Raw genomic sequence first — 19,889 nt, forward strand, 5'->3', positions numbered from 1 at the left:
TTAAAAAAAAAAAGCACTGAACTGATCCAATCTCCTCCTTTGGCAGAGCTTGGGAGAACAGGTTAGGTTGGGGCACTGGCCCCCCTCTTGTGTTTTTCCTCTAAACTTCTCTTTCTCCCAAAGCATAATTTAAATTGACATTCGTTTCCAAAGTTGGACAGCCTCATTATTCTTGCCCATGCCCAGAGCCAGGGCCACATCTGCCCAGTGGTGGGCCAGAGATGTGCAACAGCTGGCTCCCTGGAAAAAAATATATATGCTTGACATACGTTGTACCTACCTAGCATGTATCACACAACTTACACATAATGAAATACAACGCTCTTTATTACAGAGTCCATACAGCCAGTTAATTCTCATGGAATGCTTTCATTGATTTTCGCTGAACTCTTATCTGTAGCCAACCTGCTTTTGACGAATGAGCATAGTTTCGATGTGAATGTTATTTGATCATTTTATGTGCATTAATGAGTAAGACAAATGTGAAACAATGAAGACAAGGGTTCAGTCAGAATGTCACTTGTTCATCAATTGACGGAAACTACTTCTACGATGAATAGGATAAGAGTTTTTGAATTCTGGAAGAACAGTTCCAGATGCTGGAAGAAGGCATCACCCGTGGAGGGCGGGTCTTCTACATTTAGGGCTGTTGCTTGCTGCTGCTGTGTAGACGTTCACCCTTCAGCGCACCTGCCCCACCAGGATCTGCCAGGAAGGGGTCTCCGTGGCTTTCGAGCTTGAGTTGCTTGTGGTAGACTTCATATGTTCATGGCAGTGGCTGCTGGAGAGGAAAGGTAGCCCAGGGGGCCAGACTCCGGCGGCTGTGGACCTGTTATGAGCTCACCTGTTTCCAGATGCTGCCAGACCAGCTCTCAGCTCAGCCCCTCGAGCAGGAGACAGGCCCACTGGTGCATCTGTGTGTGGGGTCACCTGTCTGGAAGAGTGTGATGGTTCTGTATGTACCAACATGAGATATTTCCTTTCCTAAGTAAATGCATTTTCTTGCCTTGATTAAGTGAAAAAATCAAGTTTAGTCAGATCTCATTTTTGCTTAACACTATAGAGGTTATAAACACACATAGTTATGGAAGAAGAAAGGACTTTTATTAACTACTTTATACATTTGTACATATATTACATATCAAATGTTATATACATGCGCACACGAGAGAGTGACGCAGTGAGGATAGAGAGAGAGAGAGTCTGAGCATATCTATAGGCACCTTTCAGAGTATTTCCTTAGCTTATATTTTTCAGAAGTAGAATTCCTGGAAGTGGGATTGCTGTATTTGGAAAGTTCTTGGTGTATATATTGCAAAACTAGTCCACAGAATGGTTATACCAGTTAACACTCTTACTACCTTTAGTAATATTGGGTAGTATTTTCAATAATTCCCCATTTAATAGATAACATTTTATCTTAACTTCTACTTTATCTTAACTTCTACTTTTTTCACTAGCTGGAATTTTAAGAACTCATTGCATATTTCTTCTTTGTCGGTGGCTTATTGTTCTTCGGACATTATTGTTCTCGTGGTGTTTCCCTTCTAATCTTGATTTTGTTTTTTTCTCTTCCTATAGTTGGTTGGAGCGATTGAGTTTTCTTTCTTCCATAGATACTTTTTAATACATGGGTTTACACTGTAATTGTATTCTTCCAGCAGTTACCTATGGATTTTTAACATACTTCCTTAGAACTACTTTTTTTCTTATACTGCCCAGAAAGAGGAAACCGTTTTCTTCATCTTCCTGCAAAGCGGGAGAATGGGATGGTGCCGTTCTCCCCTCTGGGTCCACACCTGTTCCCACCCCGCCCCTCCCCCCTGCGGGATATCACCTGGTATTTTATCTCCAATTTGGCATTTCACACATTATGTGTCACAATAACTACTCACCGAGATATTTATTTATTTAAAGAAAGCATGAGTTGGGGGAGGGCGGCACAGCAGCGGGAGAGGGGGACAATCTCCAGCTGACTATGCCAAGTACAGAGCTGGACATGGGGCTCGATCCCGCAGCCCCAAGATCATGACTTGAGCCAAAATCAAGAGTTGGACACGTAACCGACTGAGCCAACCAGGCTCTCTGATATTTAACCATGTATTTTACTCATTTTCTGTTCGTTGTTGCTTTTAAACCCTTCTCCTTCTTTCTAGAATCCTCTTTCTTATTTCTTGAGAATTTCTTCCACTTTTCTTTCCAGAGGGTCATTTGTGTCCTTGTGTTTCTAAGAATGTTATCTATATATAAAGATATATCTCTCTAGATATAGCTAGGTAGATAAATTTATCTTCATTTGTCATATATATTTATATATTTATGTATTTATTTAAATGTATATTTTCTTAAAATCCTGTGCTCGGGTAAAAATCAGTAAATTTTGCTGATTTTTTGCCTGCTGTTGCTCCTTGTGCCCTTCTACTTCCTTGGATTTATGCTTCTTATAAAAAAATTTCCTATAGTAATGACTTCAGAGAGGTTCTGTCTCGCCCCTTCTTCAATTTTTAGCTCCCTTTTGTGGTGTAATCTTTCCTCAGATGTTTGATGGCCCTGGACTGGGTGCTCCTCTTTGTGACTGAGTGGCCACTGGGGTGCCCGCTTTCTGGAAGGTGGCTTGTCCTAAGGCTGCCATCAGGGCGGTGGCTTGGAGGGTAAGACGCCGCTAGGCGGGGTGCCTCTGGGGCTGGCCATCTGGAAGGTGAAGCTCCTGGTCCTTCGCAGGACCACCTGTGATCCAGAGCACTACCCGTCTCTCTCTCTCTCTGACCCATGTACACCACTCCGGGGGACAACCGCCACTGCCCCTGGCTGGCCAGCAGAGGTGGGAGGACAGCTGGGACTCTGCGAGACCCCAGTTCATCGTTCAGTGGGCTGTTGGCAACCCTGTCCTGCTTCCCCTCTTGCACTGTGGGTGTAGAGCCCTGTGTGTGTGGCGTTGTTGACTCATGCTTTTTCTCTTTGCTGTTATCTACTTGACAGAGCGAGCAAGCGACAGCACAAGCAGGGGGAGTAGCAGAGGCAGAGGGAGAAGGCAGGGAGTCCAGATGTGGGGCTCATGGGGCTCCATCCCAGGACCCCCGGGTCATGACCTGAGCCAAAGGCAGATGCTTAACTGACTAAGCCACCCAGGCTCCCCTCTTTGCTGTAATCTTAATTGCTCTGTATCATTCAGGGTCTTCTCATAGATTCTGTCCCTGATAGATCCCCTTCTTGCTTTCAAATATCTCTGTTTTCTTTGTTTTTGTTTTTTAAGATTTTATTTATTTATTTGACAGAGAGAGAAAGAGAAAGAGAGAGCACAAGTAGGCAGAGAGGCAGGCAGAGAGGGGGGGAAAGCAGGCTCCCCACTAAGCAGAGAGCCCGATGCGGGACTCGATCCCAGGACCCTGAGATCATGACCTGAGCTGATTTTTTTTTTTTAAATGACATCTTTGTCATTTTGAGGGTTTCTTATGGGATGGGGAGGCTGTTGTATGTGCTCCGTGTACCTTCCTGAAAGCAGAAGTGTGACCTTTAGGGTTCTATCATGTTTCTGGCGACCTGGGTTCCGGCACCTTCCCCACCACTTCTAGGATCTTTCAGACCCGTGGTTACACATACCTGGGGAACATTGGGGTTTTAAAGAACTACAGGAGAAGGTGCTCTGCTCATGGGTTTCCCTGAGGAGTGCTCTTCCCTGAGACCTTGGAGGGAAAAGCAGGAACCGCCAGGGAAGGAAGCCTGGAGAGGGCCCACCATGGGTAGCGCAGACCTGTGGGTGCCCGTGAGCGTGCCTGGGGGGAGGGGGTGGAGTGGAATCCGAGCAGCAAGTGCAAAGTATGGGGGAGTCCGGAAAGGAGAGTGTCCCAGTGTCCCTGTCAAGAGAAGTCGTGGAACTGCCTTGTCATCTTTTAGCCCTGAGGCCACAGCATCCCGCTTCTGAAGCCTGGAGAGGACACGGTCCGCAGCCACTGGTCCAGATGCCTGCGGCGTTCCTGCCCAGTTAATGAAGCTCCAGCCTCCCACACAGGGAGGTCCTGCCAAGGCTCGGCAGGAGCGGGGGGCACCTTGTTAAACGTTTATGGGGCGGCATGTTTTCCTGAAAATACAAAAAAGTAAGAGGATTTCTTAGTTTTATTTGAAAAGGGTGTCCAAATTAGATAAGCCTTGGGCCTCACAGAGCCTGAATCTGTTCCCGACGATGTCATCAAGAAAGGAAGGAGCTAGGAGCACCTGCCTGGCTCAGTCCATGTAGCGTATGACCCTTGACCTTGGGGTCATGGGTTTGAGCCCATGTTGGGTATAGAGACTACTTAAGAGATAAATTAATTAACCAAAAAAAAAAAAAAAAGAAAGAAAGAAAGAAAGAGAAAAGGAGTTAGATCCAGTTAGCAGGACAGTTGGATAGATAATCAGGCTGGAGAAAGAAATATGGGTGTGTATAAATTCACTTAGGGAAGATACATTGCAGTGGGCAGTGCTGGCCCTGAGGAAGTAAAGTTAAAGAAGATCAGATGGTCTTAGTGGGGAACAAGCCGAGCTCCTGCCAGTGATGCTCAAGGCTGATGGGTCAGTGACTACAGCCGTGACTGATGGTATGAATGTGGTTTGGGCTGTTTTTCAGAACCAGGCAGCTAAATGGCACCTGTGTTGGCTCAGTGGACTTGGAGCTCTTCCTCCATTATTCCCTCATCCCATCAGTAAGTAAAAGCAGGGGAGAGCATGGAGCAGACTGGGTCACTCCCTTACACAGACTCCCAGAGGAGCCTGAATAGGTCAGCAGAGAGACATCGGGTGAATTTCCTCAACTTGCTCTCTTGCATTATGCATCAAAAAAGCAGGCAGAAGAAGGCTTTTTAAGGCCAAGGAGTCAAAGACACTGGTTTTTAGGGGAGTCAAAAAAGAGCTCTTCTAAGGAAGCGATGACAGCTGAGGTCTGCTGGGAGATGTGGTATAGAGCCTCTCAGGCAGGCAGGAGAGCACGTGCAAAGGCCCTGTGGAAGAGGGGCATGGGGAATGTGAGGAGCTGAGAGGGCTTGTGTGACTGGAGTGGGGAGCTGAGGTGGAGGTATCTAGGAGGTGAGTGGACCTGGGTCCGGCGGAGCCCTGTGGGGCTCTGTGCGAAGGAGTGGTGTCAGCATTCCAAGTGCGGTGGGGAGTAACTGGAGTGTTTCCAGCACGAGGCTGGTGTGATCAGATTTCTGTTTTGAAATGATCTTTCTGGTCGCATTGTGGGAGTCGCATAGAGGTAGGCCAGAGAGGAGATGGTTACAGATTTTAGCTCATCCTGGATGGTGGTGGTCAGCTTAAGACTTTTGGGAGGCAAGACAATAGGACTGGGTAATGCATAGGATAGAGAAGTTAGAGAGAGGAAGAGTTGAGGGGCTGTGGGTTTCATCACTTGCACAGCCAGAAGAATGGCGGTATCTGCCATTCACTAGTTAAGAAGAACCAGAAGAGATCAGGGTTTGGGGTGGTTGAAAGAACGGGGCAGGGAAACAAATCATGAATTCCATTTTAAGACATACTGAATTTAAGAAGCTTTCAATACATCAAAAAGAAAAGCCAACTCTGTAGTTTGATGAACAGTTACGGAGATCATGGACAAGGTCTGGGCTGAAGAGTCAAGCATGTGAGTCTTCTGTACATTGATGGTCATTGAAGGCATGGATGTGGGTGAGAGGATCCGGTCATAAGGGGTCCTTGGACTGAACTATGAGGCATTATGAGGAGCACTTTAATAATACAGCAGAGGAGGCTGAGAGGTAATGGAGAACACCCAGAAAAGCACAGTTGATGGAAGCCTAGGGAAGAGGGTGTTTCTAAGAGGAGGAGGTGGTCAACACCGTGGAACATGGCTGAGCGATCAAGCCAGATTTGTGTGTCAAGATTCCATTGGATTGATGGTAATTTTTGACTTTGGCCAGAGGTGTTTCCATGGATGGGGGTGAAGCCAGGTTAGGGGGTTAAAGAGCAAGCGAGAGGTGAGGAAATGAAGGCAGTGAGTGTAGACAGTTCTCAAGAGGTTTCTAGTAAAGGGGGAGAGACAAGGGGTATCAAGAATTGCGAATATGACTGAATCCACAGCAGGTTAAAAAAAAGAAAAAAACAAAGAGCAAAGAAGGATTTGTAACCTGACAGGGTTTATGCCCTTTTTACAGATGAGGAAATGGAAATCAGTGAAGTTAGGTCTCTCTTCCAGTCAGTCTGTGGGGGAGACAGGATTTGAACCTGTTCAGGGCAACACAGAGGTAAGCTCAGTACAAAACTGAGCTTTCTGGAAGCTCAAGAGTGCATGTAGCCAGCTCCCTGCCTCGGGGGTCTGAGGAGTCATAGATGCTCTGTGCCCTCTGCTCACCCACACGTTTTCTTTCAGGGAAGGCCCCGTGGCCACGCTGAGGATAAATGGTCCCACTGACGCTCTCCTCTTCTCTTCCCGTAGCTTTTCATCATTTTGATCTTGTCCTTTCTCCAAAGACGAGAGCACCGTAAGCAGAGAGAGGACACTTCTCACCTCCTGGGGAACCGCTTTGAAATCATCATGTGAGTGGTCGCCACAGCTTGGGGAACCCTGTCGCAAGGCCAGCACAGCTCCCCGTTACCGCTCCAGCCTTGCCTCCTCTCCACCCCTCCTTCCCTTCCCTACCCCATCCCTGCCCAGCTCCGGAAGTTCAGAATTGGCCTCCAAGCCAGTGTGGCCTCAGCACCCAGGGCTGCCCAGATGTGATTACAACGTCTCAAGGAGGCTCCACTCCCTGTGGGAAAAGGCTTCCCACACCCAGCCCTATGGCACCCTTGGGAAGCAGGAGGAAGCGAGCTCTGGGTTGGTCACCGGCAGCAGCAAGCATTTGTGGTAGGATGGCACCATGGGTCACACACCAGGAGATCCCGCTCGGACGAGGCTGCTTTCGAGCCCTTGCTGGCTCTGCCATCCTGAGTCTCTGCACCCCTGATCACGTTTATCTTTACGCTCTAATCGTTCGTATCCCTGCCACATCATCCTTTAATAATTCATAATAATAATGATGATAAAGCAGATAACAGTTATTGCACAGTGACCGTGACCCAGGCACTGAACCATTTGCTTTGCCTGCGTTACTTGGACGAACCCTCTTGCCGACTTAGCATACTGGAGGTTCTTATCCTCAGGTCATGGATGACAGCCCAAGTCCACACAGCTAACAAGTGACAAGAGATTTCACCGAGGTCTGCTTGATATTTGCTCTGATTCTCCCGGTGCTGGAGCCTAAGCAGGCTCGAGGGTACGAACACACTAAGGTCTCCACCTTGGGCTCTGGCGAAGGGAGAGGAAGCAGGGCATGGAGACCAAGGCTAGCAGTGACCTACGGCTTCAGGGTGACATAGGGAGGCCCTGTGCCAGCTCTGAGGAGCAGACTCATTCTGGAAAGCACCCACTGAAGGGGTCAGTTGCTCCCAAGAGGCCAGGCCTGAGCCCCACTGTTTGGGGTGCAGAGCCAGACTCGGCCCTGGGCGTCTGACAGGTGGGGCTGGTGCGGGACTTTTTCAGAAGCAGGAGCTCTGTATGGGTCATGTTGAACTGCTTCGACTTCAGTTGGTAAGGGCACAACTTTCTTGCTCCCTGGCCACTTTCCCATTAAAACCCCCGCTTTTCTGAAGGATTCTGTCAGGCCTACTGTCTTCACGCTTTGGAAGCCCCTCACTTGTGCGTGGCACGCCGGTTTGCCAAGCAGTTCTTCATTTGCCGCCCACAGTGTCGCTGCCATAAGCAGAGTGGGGGCTGCCATCTGTCTGAAGGATCTGGAAACAGTCTCACGTATCTCTGAGGTACCACAGGTGGGACTGACTGAATTCGGTTCACATCCACAAAACGGGTGTTGGTGAACATGTGCTGAGCACCCACTCTTTTCAAGAGCCTGTACTAGGTACCCACCTCTTGGAGCGTATAGTTTTCTAGACAAAAAAATAGTGTGTGAAACACGGACATGCCATTAGGGCTGAGGGGACACAGGCAAGGCAGCAACTAGGTGGGCCTGCTGGGAGGTGTCTGGGTGATAGTGGGGGGGGGGGCTTCCCGGAAGAGGTGCTCCTTGAGCTGGGCCTTGAAGGGCAGGATAAGCAAGACTAAAGGGGCAGGAGGTGAGATCCAGACCCTGGCCCCAGGTCCCTGCCTCCATGCATCGCTCCCAGTGTTTTCATCAAAACTTGATTCAGATGGTCCTTTGACGGGAAAGTCCTCTCTTTTTTCCAGACGCGGTTGCTTACTTTGATCTGGACAGAGCTATTTTGGTTAGAAGAAACAGATATCCTGTAAAGCTTGTTTTTGTAGAAGGAAAATAAAGGATTTTTATAAAGTTACCCAGATTTCATAGAACCTGGCAAGGCTGGCCTCACGGCCGCTGGTCTCCTGAGATGACCATCTCTGGGAGACTAATTCTGTTCTTGCCTCCCTGCGTCACGAGAGCCCCTCAGCACCATTTTATTATTGTCCTCTCTGCTGTCTGATTTTATCATCTGGTTTAGGATCCTTCCTTCCCTACAGCCTCCATTTGCCTCTAGCACCAGCTCTGATCCCAACGTGGCATGACTTTCCAGAACAGAATTTTAACAGCTCACTGGCCCATGTCCTCAGGGTCAGAAGCCCCAAATCCAAGACCACCCAGAGGTCTGACTGGCCCACCCAGGGTCAGGTGGTCACCCCTGGTCCAATCAGCTGTGGCCGGGAAGGTACGCTTGCGTGGAACCTGCATGGCTAATGCTGCCCAGACCTCCCCAGGGATGTTGGGGCTCTCCTAGCGGCCGGGCACAGGGCAGGCTTCCCCAGGCCTGTCGAGCACATAGTCCTGGTTTTGGTCTCTTGAGTCACACTGCCTGTGTCTCTCATTGATGAAACTCATCCTATTTTATTTGTTCTCATGGGTATTAGTGTCCTTGCTTGTGTCCCTTCCCCCATTCTCCTCCGCAGGACTTGGAGCTCCTCAAGGACAAAGATTTTGGTCTTCCTCTCTTCGGTACCCTGAATCCACATTTACCCCCAGAATTGGCCCTGAGGGTCTCAGAAAAATGCCAGTTGAAATGAAAAATTCACCACCCAATAATCCCTCCTCAGGGTAGGATTGATAATTTGGAGGTGAACTGTGGGACGGAGCGGGGGTCTGGCCTCACGAGCTGTTTCCCTCCTTCACAGACCTCTGGACTTCGTGGGCACCTTTAGTAACCGATGGTCCTATGGAATCGCCTTTGGGGCCACAGCCAATAAGGTCATGTTCTTGTTCTCAGAAGGCTACCAGCCCTTGCAGATCCCACAGTGGGCCCAAGGTAAGGGCTGCCGCATACCCGCTGGGAATTTTGCCGTGGCAAGTCTTGCTTTCAGAGAGCGCATGCAAGGGCTCCCAGGGATCGGGATAAACGTTATGAGCCATCAGTGTTCCTCCCTGCCTGTAACCTCCCCAAGGAAGATGTGTCATCTGCCAGGTCTCAAAGCTTTTTTGTGGGGCTTTCTTCCAGGGAGAGTCAGAGTTCCTTCAGATAGAGAATAAAGGTTTAAAAAGTGGGTTCACCATCACCCACCCCTGAAATTTCAGTCCTGAGTCCTAGGCATGCTGCCTTCTTGATATCAACAAGCCCTGGCATTCCTCCTCACAGAACAATGCTTATTTCTTTGGCCATTGGTCTGAGGCCTCTTCATTCCCCACGTCTCTCGTTCTCCCTGAAGGATCGATTCTAATTTACAGAATAAGCCATCCCAGTGCAATGACTCCAAACCTCTCTGCCCAGCTGGGTTCTCTCCCAGGGCCTCCAGGCTTGTATGAGCAAATGCCTGGCAGCATCTCATTAATCTTTAGGGAAATGCAAATAACACTGAAATGATATGCCACCAGGCACCTCTTTGATGTGTATGATCTGATAAGTTCTGACAAATGTTGACATCCATGAAACCTGGACCACAATCAAGACAACGAACCCCATAAACTTCCCTGTCACCTTTTGTCATCTCTCCTTCCCACCCTATTCCATCACCGCCCTCATCACTGATCTTTTTCCAGAATTTTATATAAACGGAATTATACAGAATGTACTTTTTATTTTTGGTGTATCTTCTTTCACACAGCGTAGCTATTTTGAGATGCATATACCTTTAACCTGTGCCAGAAATTCATTCTTTCTTATTGCCAGGTGGTGTTACACTATATTGAGAAAACAGACTTTGTGTGTGCCCATTCACCTTTTTTTTCCTTTTTAACGAGATTTATTTATTCCCGAGAGAGAGAGAGAGAGAGAGAGAGAGTGCGTGCAAGCGCTCCCGGGGTGGGGTTGGGGGCGAGAGAGGGAAGGAGATGGAAGGAGAGTCTTAAGCAGACTCTGTGCTAATTGAGTGGGGCTCAACTCCATGACCATGAGACCTTGACCTGAATGGAAACCAAAAGTCGGAAACCTTGTAACTGGCCATCCCACCCGGGGGCATCCCCTCTTGATGGACATTTGATTTATTTGCGTCTTTAGCTCTTGCAAATAAAGCCACTATGAACATTTGTGCACAAATCTTTGTGTACCTCTGCTTCCGTTTTCCCTGGGTACGTACCCGTGAGTGGAATGGCTGGATCTTCATGTAGATCACACTTTTTAAGGAGATTGTCAAACCGTTTTCCAAAGTGATTGTTCCATTTTTGATTACAACCGTCAGCATGTGAGACTTCTACTTTCTCTGTATCCTTGGCAACACGTAGTCAGTCTTTCTATTTTTTTATTTATATTGTTGTCAGTCTCTTTTTATTTTTTCCCCTTCTTTCTCAGCTTTTATTTTATTTTATATTTTTAAAGATTATTTATTTATTTATTTGACAGACAGGGATCACAAGTAGGCAGAAAGGCAGGGAGAGAGAGAGGAAGAAGCAGACTCCCCGCTGAGCAGAGAGCCTGATTTGGGGCTTGATCCCAGGACCCTGGGATCATGACCTGAGCTGAAGGCAGAGGCTTTAACCCACTGAGCCACCCAGGTGCCCTTTATTTTATTTTTTTAATTTTTTATGTTCAGTTAGCCAACATCTAGTACATCAGTAGTGTTTGATGTAGTGTTCAGTGATTCATTAGTTGTGTATAACATCCAGTGCTCATTACATCGCGTGCCGTCTTTAATACCCATCACCTGGCTACCCCATCCCCCCACTTCCTGCCTTCTGTAACCCTCAGTTTGTTTCGAGGAGTCAGTCTCTTTTAAAAATAATCTTTGGGGCCCTTAGGTGGTTCAGTCAGCTAAGCGTGTGACTCTTGATTTTGACTCAGGTCATGATCTCAGGGTTGTGAGATCGAGCCCCATGTCCGGCTCCACACTGAGGGTAGAACCTGCTTAAGATTGTCTCTCTCCAGGGTTGCCTGGGTGGCTCAGTCAGTTAAGTGTCTGCCTTTGGCTCAGATCATGATCCCAGAGCATCGGGCTCCTGGCTCAGGGGGGAGCCTGCATCTCCTTCTGCTGTCCACTCCCTGGGTTTGTGCTCTCTCTCGCTATCTCTGTCTCTCTCTTTGACAAATATAAATAAATGAAGTCTTAAAAAAAAAGATTCTCTCTACCCTTCCCCTTTCCCCACCACACTTTAAGATAATAAATAAATCTTAAAAAATAAAAAGATTCTCTCTCTCCCTCCTCTACCCCTCTCTGCCACCCCCACTCATGCATGCACTGTCTCACTCAAAAAAAATTTTTTTTAATTTAATTACATTAGTTTCAGGTGTCCAACATAGTGATTCAACATCTCGGTATGTTATGCTCTGCTCACCGCAAATGTAGCTCCCGTCTGTCATTATACAACGCTATTATAATGTCATTGACTATATGCCCCATGCTGTGCCTTTTATTCCTGTGGCTTTTTCATTCCATAACCGGCAACCTATGAGTCCCCTTCATCCATTTTGCACCCCCTCTCTGGCAACCATCAGTTTGTTCTCTGTAAATACAGATCTGATTCTGCTTTTTGTTTGTTTGCTTATTTAAGAAATAACAAGTGTTGGCGAGGATGTGGAGAAAAACGAACCTTCATGGACTGTTGGTGGGAATGTAAATTGGTACAGCCACTGTGGAAAATAGTTGGGAGAGTCCTAAAATATTAAAAATAGGATTACTATACGATCCAGTAATTCCACTACTGCGCATTTACCCAAAGAAAATGAAAACACTAAGCTGAAAAGATAGAAGCACCCTGTGTTCATTGCAGCATTATTTACAGTAGCCAAGATATAGAAGCAACTTAGGTGCCCATCGATAAATGGATAAAGAAGTTGTGATACACACACACACACACACACACACACACACACACACAGAGGAATATTACTCAGCCATAAAAAGGATGAAATCTTGCCATTTGCAACAACATAGATGGACCTAGAGGGTACAGTGAAGTAAGTCAGACTGAGAAAGACAAATACTGTATGACTTTATTCATATGTAGAATCTATAAAACAAATGAATAAGCAAAGTCTTTTTAATTTTAGCCATTCCAAGAAGCATGTAGTGCTGTCTTATTGTGGTTTTAATTTGCATTTTCATGATGACTGAGGACATTGCGCATATTTTCACGTGCTTATTTGCTAATCCTATAGCTTCTTTGGTAAAGGGTCCGGATTGCTATCCTTATTTACAAAAGTGAGGGGTTTTGTTTCCTTCCTATTGAGTTTTGATGGTTCTATATCTCGTTCTGTGTGTAAGTCCTTTATCAAATGTCTGAATTGCATTTGCTCCCAGTCTGTGGCTTTTGTTTTCATTCTACCAACACTTTCTTTTGAAGAGCTGACTTAAAATTTTGATGAAATCTAATTTATTTATTTTCTTTTATGGATCATGCTGATGGTGTCATAGAAGAAATCTTTGTCTAATCTAAGGTCATTTAGATTTTCTCCTGTGTTTTTTCTAGAACCTTTATAATCGTGATATTTTGCACTTAGGGCTATGATACATTTTGTTAATGTTTTGTGTATAGTATGAGGTAAGGACTGAAGGGTTTTGTTTTTGTTATTGTTTTTGTTTTTTTGCTTTTGGTTATCCATTTTTTTTCAATACCATGTATTTCAAAAACCTGTCCTTTGCCCACAAAATTGCCTTTGGACCTTTGTCGGCATCAGTCAGCCACATACCATGAATCTGTGTCCGGACTTTGCTCTCCTCCATGGATCTACAGCATGTGGGGGCTCCGATCTCTCCACACCCTCCCCAACGGTATTTTCTATTTTTAAAACAATGACAGCATCTCAGCATGGGTGAGGTAGCATCTACTTGCCGTCCGGATTTGCAGGTCCCTAAAGACCAGTGCTGTGGAGCAGCTGGCAGGGTCAGAACATCATTTCCTGCTTCGTGGCTCGAGCTCCCTCTCTCCTGTTGTCACAAAGTGATCATAGAGCCGTAACCTCCTAATACCCCGAGGCTTCCCCAGTCAGCTTCTTCCCTCTGCGGGCGTCTGGGCCCACGGTTTCCCAGCTCCTAACGTTCCTCTCCCTCTCGCTTTAGAGTCTTAGGGGTCTGCAGGCCGCCTCCATGGGGGCTGTGTCGTGGGAGCGGCCTGAGCTAGTCTGCAGAGTGAGGTCAGGGCCAACGGGTTTTTCTCACCCGTGATTTGCAGCCTTTGTCACCTGGTCGGCTTTCAGCTGGGATTTCAGCTTCGGTGTCTTGTGTCTGCTGGCAGGTCGGGGCTGTCCTGTTCTCGGGCCTTCAGACATCCCATTGCCTTCCTCTGCTTCCACGCGTTCAGATGCCGAGACCAAATGGCCTCAAGACCTAGATTTCTGGTAGATGTTTTCTCCGGGTTTGGTTTTGCCGTCTTAGTTGCCCTGTCTACCTCTATGACAGGTAGATTGCAAAATTATGCTCTTGGAGGGAGCTTCTATCCTCACAAAAATTCTTCCTCATATAGGGTCCTGTCCTGCCGGCCACCCACCCCTCACATGCACGTAAATACTGACCAGCCCCAACCGGCCATCTCCCTCCCATTCTCTGAGTGAGGAATTCCCTTCCTTCCCTTCTCCTCTCCATCTTACAAACTCCTGCTTGTATTTCCTGGCCTTGCTAAATGTCACCACCTCCAGGAAGCCTTCCCTGATCCAGGACCCAGGTGAAGTCAGTGGCTTCCACTTTTTTTTTTTTTTAAAGATTTTATTTGACCAAGAGAGAGATCACAAGTAGACAGAGAGGCAGGCAGAGAAAGAGGGGGAACCAGGTTCTCCACTGAGCAGAGAGCCTGATGTGGGGCTCAATCCCAGGACCCTGAGATCATGACCTGAGCTGAAGGCAGAGACCTTAACTTATTGAGCCACCCAGGTGCCCCCAGGGGCTTCTACTTCTTGTCCCCACAACAGATTGACTGTGCCTCTGTTAACACACACTCACCTTCCTCCCTGTCTTCTCTACTAGACAGGAAGCATCTCAAAGCAAGAAGCTAGTTCATTCCTCCTGTAGCCTTAGTGCCTGGCTCTGGACCCGGCTTAAAGCAGATACTTCGTAAAGGTCACCTTGCATGATTAGATTTTCCTGGACCCTGTTAAACCCTCTAAGAGCTAGTCAGTGGCAGAATGAATATCATCATTGCCTCATCTAGGACAGAGTGGTTACACAAGGTTTTGTGCACACACATCACCTCACTTTGTGTTGCCGTGGTCCGCTCCCGGTGCTTTACTCTTGGTCTTGGTCGTTTCTGTTTGTCCTTTTACATGGCCTGTCTGTACCTCATGCTGTGAGCTGGCCAAAGGCAGGGGCCAGGTCTTCTCCATCTCAATACGTAGCCAGTGCCTGGCATGGAAGAGGTCCCAGGAAGGGTCATTTGCAAGAGGGAAAGACATTCCTGCATTCCTCCTTGCGGAGCTGGGGCTTGTCCTCTCATCTCCTTGGGTCCTGAGGCCTGCGACCCGAAGTCACTGTAAAGCCCCCATCGCTTCCATGGGACACGCCGAGCCCATGAGAAGAGGACTCATGGCATCTCTCATACTCACGGCATCTCTCGCTCTGTCTCTCCCAGCCTTTGTGCTGCTGATCGGAGGCATGGAAGTCGGCCTGTCCCACTTCCCCTTCTTTGCCTGCCTCTCGTCGGAGTTCCAGCTGCTCAGCTCCGTTCTCGGCTTCAGCTACTCTCTGATCTGGTAAGATGGATGCCGCCTGCCTGCCTTCCTGTGACTGCTTCGGCCGTGGCTGACCTCTGGACAAAGGGCTGGGGGTAACTTGGGAGCTCCCTATGGAGGGCCTCTTTGCCCAGACCTGAGGCTCAAGATGGGCGGGTGGGGTGACTGGTCCCAGTCCCACTGGGGCCTGTCTGTGGGACTGCACGTCAGGCTGTGGAAGGTCGGTCCACTGTGCTTTCTGCTTCATAAGCCACTTGTGATCAGAATGTTCCCCGAAGTCAGCGATGGAGCAGACTTCATTTCCATAAACTGCCCAGAGTCCTGGTCGGGGGTGGGGGGGGATGTAGGAGTCCCATTTGGATGCTTCTTCTCTGTGCTGTCCTGTCTCCCCTGGGAGCGCAGCAGAAAGTCCGTGCACCTCAGCTTGACGTTCAGGGCACTGCGGGCAGGCCTCCCCTGTCTCTCCATCCCCCAGTCTCCAGCACACATCACCGCTCACACCAGGCTCCTGTGTCCTTTCACCCACCCGCTTACTCCCTCGGCAAACACCCTATCATATCCCTGCTCGGAGCCTGGGAACACTCGGGAGAACAGGCCAGTCCCTGTGGATCATGTGTTCTGGCCTCTTGGTCTGTATCTTGCTGTTGCCCCTGTGGACTACCGTCCCCGATTTGATCTGGTGGGACATACAAGCTCATCCTTCTTGGATTGTCAACTCCACAGATGCAGACCAGAATTGTGTCCTATCTGAGCGCATGCAAGATGAATTTGGTGCACGTACTTGAGCATAAGCAGGGTGGCTGATCTGGGAGGGAGGGACACAGAGGCGTGGGCACCAGCCCTCCCAAGGAGGAGGGGAAGGGGATGGAGTTCCAGGCTGATGGAATCTGGCTTCTTCCAGCAGGCTATGCAGGGGGCAGCCACAGTACCCCAAACCCTGTTTGTGTCCTGCAGGTTTGCTGTCACCGTCCTTTACATCACAGAGTGTCCCCACGGACAGGTGAGTCCCTGCTGAGCTAAGTTCAGAGTATTCAGTCCTGTCCCTGTGACCAGTTTGCTGTGTGACATTGGACGAACCCCTGCCACTCTCTGGGCTTCAGTTACCTTGTGTGAACGGAAGGAGAGTTGGAACCGTTCATGGTGCTTCCATTTGTACATCTTACGCTCATTAAGGCACTCATTCACAGACAGAGTCCTCTCAGTTCATGTTCATAGCAGCCCCTCGAGGTGAGGAGCGTCTCAGCAGACCCGTTTCACAGGTGAGGAAACAGAGGCCAAGTGTATTAAGTAACTCTTCAGAAATAGCAGATTTGAGAGTTGAGAGCAGGTCTGGCTGACTCCAAAGCTCATTTCTTTCAATTCCTTCATGTAGCCTCACTTTCTCTGTCTGGAAAATGGGAAGTTGGACTGGATGAACCCTCCAGGTTGGCCATGCCAGGTTGGAACTGGAGGGAACTAGTTCATCTGTTTGGCCTTGTATGTGGGGGAAAGGAGCGAGATGAAAGACGGTGTCAGCGCTGCATCTAGAAGGGTGGCTAGCAGGTGGGGGGAGCACCAGTGGGCCACTGGGGTCTGGAGCTGGTGGGAGCCTTGCCGAGTTCTCTCCTGGGCTTCACTCACTGTGCGGGACTAGAGGGTGTGAAGAAGGGAGTCTGGGTAAATTGGACTAGAAAACGAGTTTGGGGGCTGGGCTTTCCCTCTGCATCTCTGTGCTGAGATTAAGAACATTCTAGCACACCTCTGCCCAAAAAGATGCCCTCCACTCTGCTTACAGTGCCAGAGATTCCAGATCCCTGGCATTTACTCTGGTATCTTGGAGAGCTTCCAGGCTCCCGAGGTTCTTCTGAAATTTGAAATATTCGTGGTTAATTAAGGGAGAGGGCAGGGTCGTATCTCTATGCTCAGAATCACTAACATTAAGAATTGCTGTGTGCTAGGTGTTGTTTGAGGCTCAACCCCCCAGATTAACTATTGCAGAGTTTAAGGTGCTCCGAGGCCCTTTGAAGGCTATGTGTGGGAGCCGTCCCCAGTTCACTGATGAGAAAATGAGGCTCGGGGGCTAATGGGACTTACGGGTTAAAAATCATGGGCCTGGAATCCAGACTAAGGTAATAATAAAGATTTCGTCTCATGTTCTGAAATGTATTCGTGGAAACATTATATATAAAAATGAGACGTTGAAGAGTCTAAAAAGTCAAAAATTAGGAGAAACTTTAAAGTTGGTTCATGTAAATAATGCACTGTTATGCAGCATTAAAAGTGACGTATGCAAATCATTTTTGAGCATGTGGGGAGCTGATTGTGATGTATACAGACCTACATATTTGGTATAATTTCAATTATGATAGAGATATAAGGCTGGATACAGAGGGAGGACACGGGAATATTGGCAGTGGTGATGCCTGATGTGTAAGCAGGGAACAGTCATTAGAGAGGAGGATGAAGGGGAGACCAAGAGCCCCCACATCTCAGCATGCTTCTGTCCACCTGAACAGCACAACATCAAAACCCAGCTCCCCGTGGGAGCAAGTGCTCTGGAAACACAGAAAACATGGAACTGGGGTGCCTGGGTGGCTCAGTCAGCTTAACACCCAGCTCTCGATTTCGGCTTGGGTGGTGATCTTGGGGTCGCAGGATCGGGCCCCATGTCCAGCTCTCCACTGGGCAGGGAGTCTGGTTGGGATTCTCTCCTTCTCCCTCTCCCTCTGCCCCTCCCCCTGCTCACGCACACACTCCCTTTGTGTCTGAAATAAATAGATAAATCTTCTTAAAAAATTCCACAAAACCAACCTCTAAATTGTGAAAGATAAGTCACAATATTACTTGTCCTGAAACAGTGAAAAAAATTTACTCTGTGTGTGTGTGTGTGTGTGTGTGTGTGTGTGTGTCATTAAAATGAAACTAAAATCACAGATAAACTATGAGAACCATCTTGAGAGATCTGTACTCGGGAACTTGTGTTGCTGTCAGCGTGATGGCAGTTACGGGGCCTGCCTTCCTCCCTGTCCTCCCTCCCACCTTCCTCCTCCCTGTCCTCCCTCCCACCTTCCTCCTTCCCTCCTTCCTCCTTCCATTCTTTCCTTTTCTTCCTTCTCTTTCTGTTCCTCCTTCTCTCTCTATTCTCTCCCTATTTCCCCTCTCCCCGCCTCTTTCTCTCCCCCACTGTTGTATTTTCCGAAAGCAATATTTAATCCCCGAACAGAAGAAGCCATGAAAGCCCTTTGTATAAAATAAAATGGGGATATTAGGACTCACACCCAGTGCTGCTGGGCTGTACGCCATGGCAGGTGCCACAGTGGGGGGCGAGGGGAGCAGAGATGGACCCCTTGCTGCCCAGCTCTGAGAGAGTGGGCTTGGTGGGCGCGGGCCGGGGCAGGCAGATCCCCAGCCACAGCCTCGCTGGTGGCCTGGCCCCGGCCTGGCGATAGCCTGCACCATGCTCTATTTTGGTTGCAGTTTTTGGGGAGGTTCGAGACGGTCCTGTTCTACTGGCCCTCGCTGCTGTGCCTGGCCTTCCTGCTGGGCCGCTTCCTGCACATGTTTGTCAAGTCTCTGAGGGTGCACCTGGGCTGGGAGCTGCAGACGGTGAGTACCGAGTAGGAGCCCCATGTGTGTCGGTTTGGTCTGCACAACTGCCCCGCCCCGGGAGGGAGGCGCTATTCCTTTTTTTTTTTCCCTTTAATTAACATACAATGTATTATTTGCTTCAGGGGTACAGGCCTGTGAATCCTTAGGCTTACGCAACTCACAGCACTTACCATAGCACATATCCTCCCCAATGCCCCAATGTCCATCACCCAGCCATCCTATCCCTCCCCACCCAGCCCCCAGCAACCCTCAGTTTGTTTTGTGAGATTAAGAGCCTCTTATGGTTTGTCTCCCTCCCGATCCCATCTTGTTTCATTTTTCCCTCCCTTCCCCGCATGACCCCCCACCCTGCCTCTGAAATTCCTCATATCAGGGAGATCATATGATAATTGTCTTTCTCTGATTGACTTATCTTGCTTAGCATAATACCCTCTAGTTCCATCCACCTCATTGCAAATGGCAAGATTTCATTTCTTTTGATGGCTGCATAGTATTCCATTGTGTATATACACCACCTCTTCTTTATCCATTCATCTGTTAATGGATATCTAGGTTCTTTCCATAGTTTGCCTATTGTGGACATTGCTGCTATAAACATTGGGGTGCACGTGCCCCTTTGGATCACTACATTTGTATCTTTGGGGTAAATACCCAGGAGGGGGCTCCTGAGTGGCTCAGTGGGTTAAGCCTCTGCCTTTGGCTCAGGTTGTGATCTTAGGGTCTTGGGATCAAGCCCCACATTGGCCTCTCTGCTCAGTGGGGAGCCTGCTTCCCCCTCTCTCTCTGCCTCCCTCTCTGCCTACTTGTGACCTCTGTCTGTAAATAAATAAATAAAATCTTAAAAAAAAAAAATACCCAGGAGGTGCTATTCTTATTGATCCAGTTCTGTGTGAGGAAACTCAGACCCGGGGAGGTGGGTTGCATCGCCCAAGGTCATGTCACTGGTCTGGAGCAGAGCGGGAACCACAGCCAGAGAGCTCGGTTGCTGAGGCTCTCTCTTAACCACTGTGCTCCATCCAGAAGAACAACTTGACCCAAATTCCTGGCCTCTGTGACAAGAGCCTGTCACGAGGATTTTTGAGCCCCAGCATACATCTGTCTCTTTTCTCACAGGAAGAAAAGCCTTTCCTGGAAGTTCACCAGGCGGAACATGTCAAACGTCTCCTGAGGAAGCCCCCCCTGCAGTAAGCCGTGGGGTACCCCCACTCACCCCTCCATGTTTGCACCAGTGTGGATGATCCCTG

At 48.5% G+C, this 19,889-nt stretch overlaps 1 protein-coding gene across 4 annotated transcripts in view; it reads left to right on the plus strand.

The window, feature by feature from the left end:
• The window catches only part of LOC308352798 (stimulated by retinoic acid gene 6 protein-like), a 48,971-nt gene that overhangs the window by 6,876 nt on the left and 22,206 nt on the right, over positions 1-19,889 (plus strand). For 2 of the 4 annotated variants that reach the window (XM_080819179.1, XM_080819180.1), the window contains exons 2-8: positions 4,604-4,679; positions 6,422-6,522; positions 9,146-9,276; positions 14,958-15,078; positions 16,012-16,057; positions 18,514-18,642; positions 19,759-19,829. In XM_080819179.1, coding sequence (XP_080675305.1) covers positions 4,604-4,679; positions 6,422-6,522; positions 9,146-9,276; positions 14,958-15,078; positions 16,012-16,057; positions 18,514-18,642; positions 19,759-19,829 — 675 coding nt within the window. The remainder of the gene's footprint in view (positions 1-4,603; positions 4,680-6,421; positions 6,523-9,145; positions 9,277-14,957; positions 15,079-16,011; positions 16,058-18,513; positions 18,643-19,758; positions 19,830-19,889) is intronic. The other 2 variants (XM_080819182.1, XM_080819181.1) reach the window with 1 other exon arrangement.

This window comes from Martes martes, assembly GCF_963455335.1.
Source record: "Martes martes genome assembly, chromosome: 12".
Lineage (NCBI taxonomy): Eukaryota > Metazoa > Chordata > Mammalia > Carnivora > Mustelidae > Martes > Martes martes.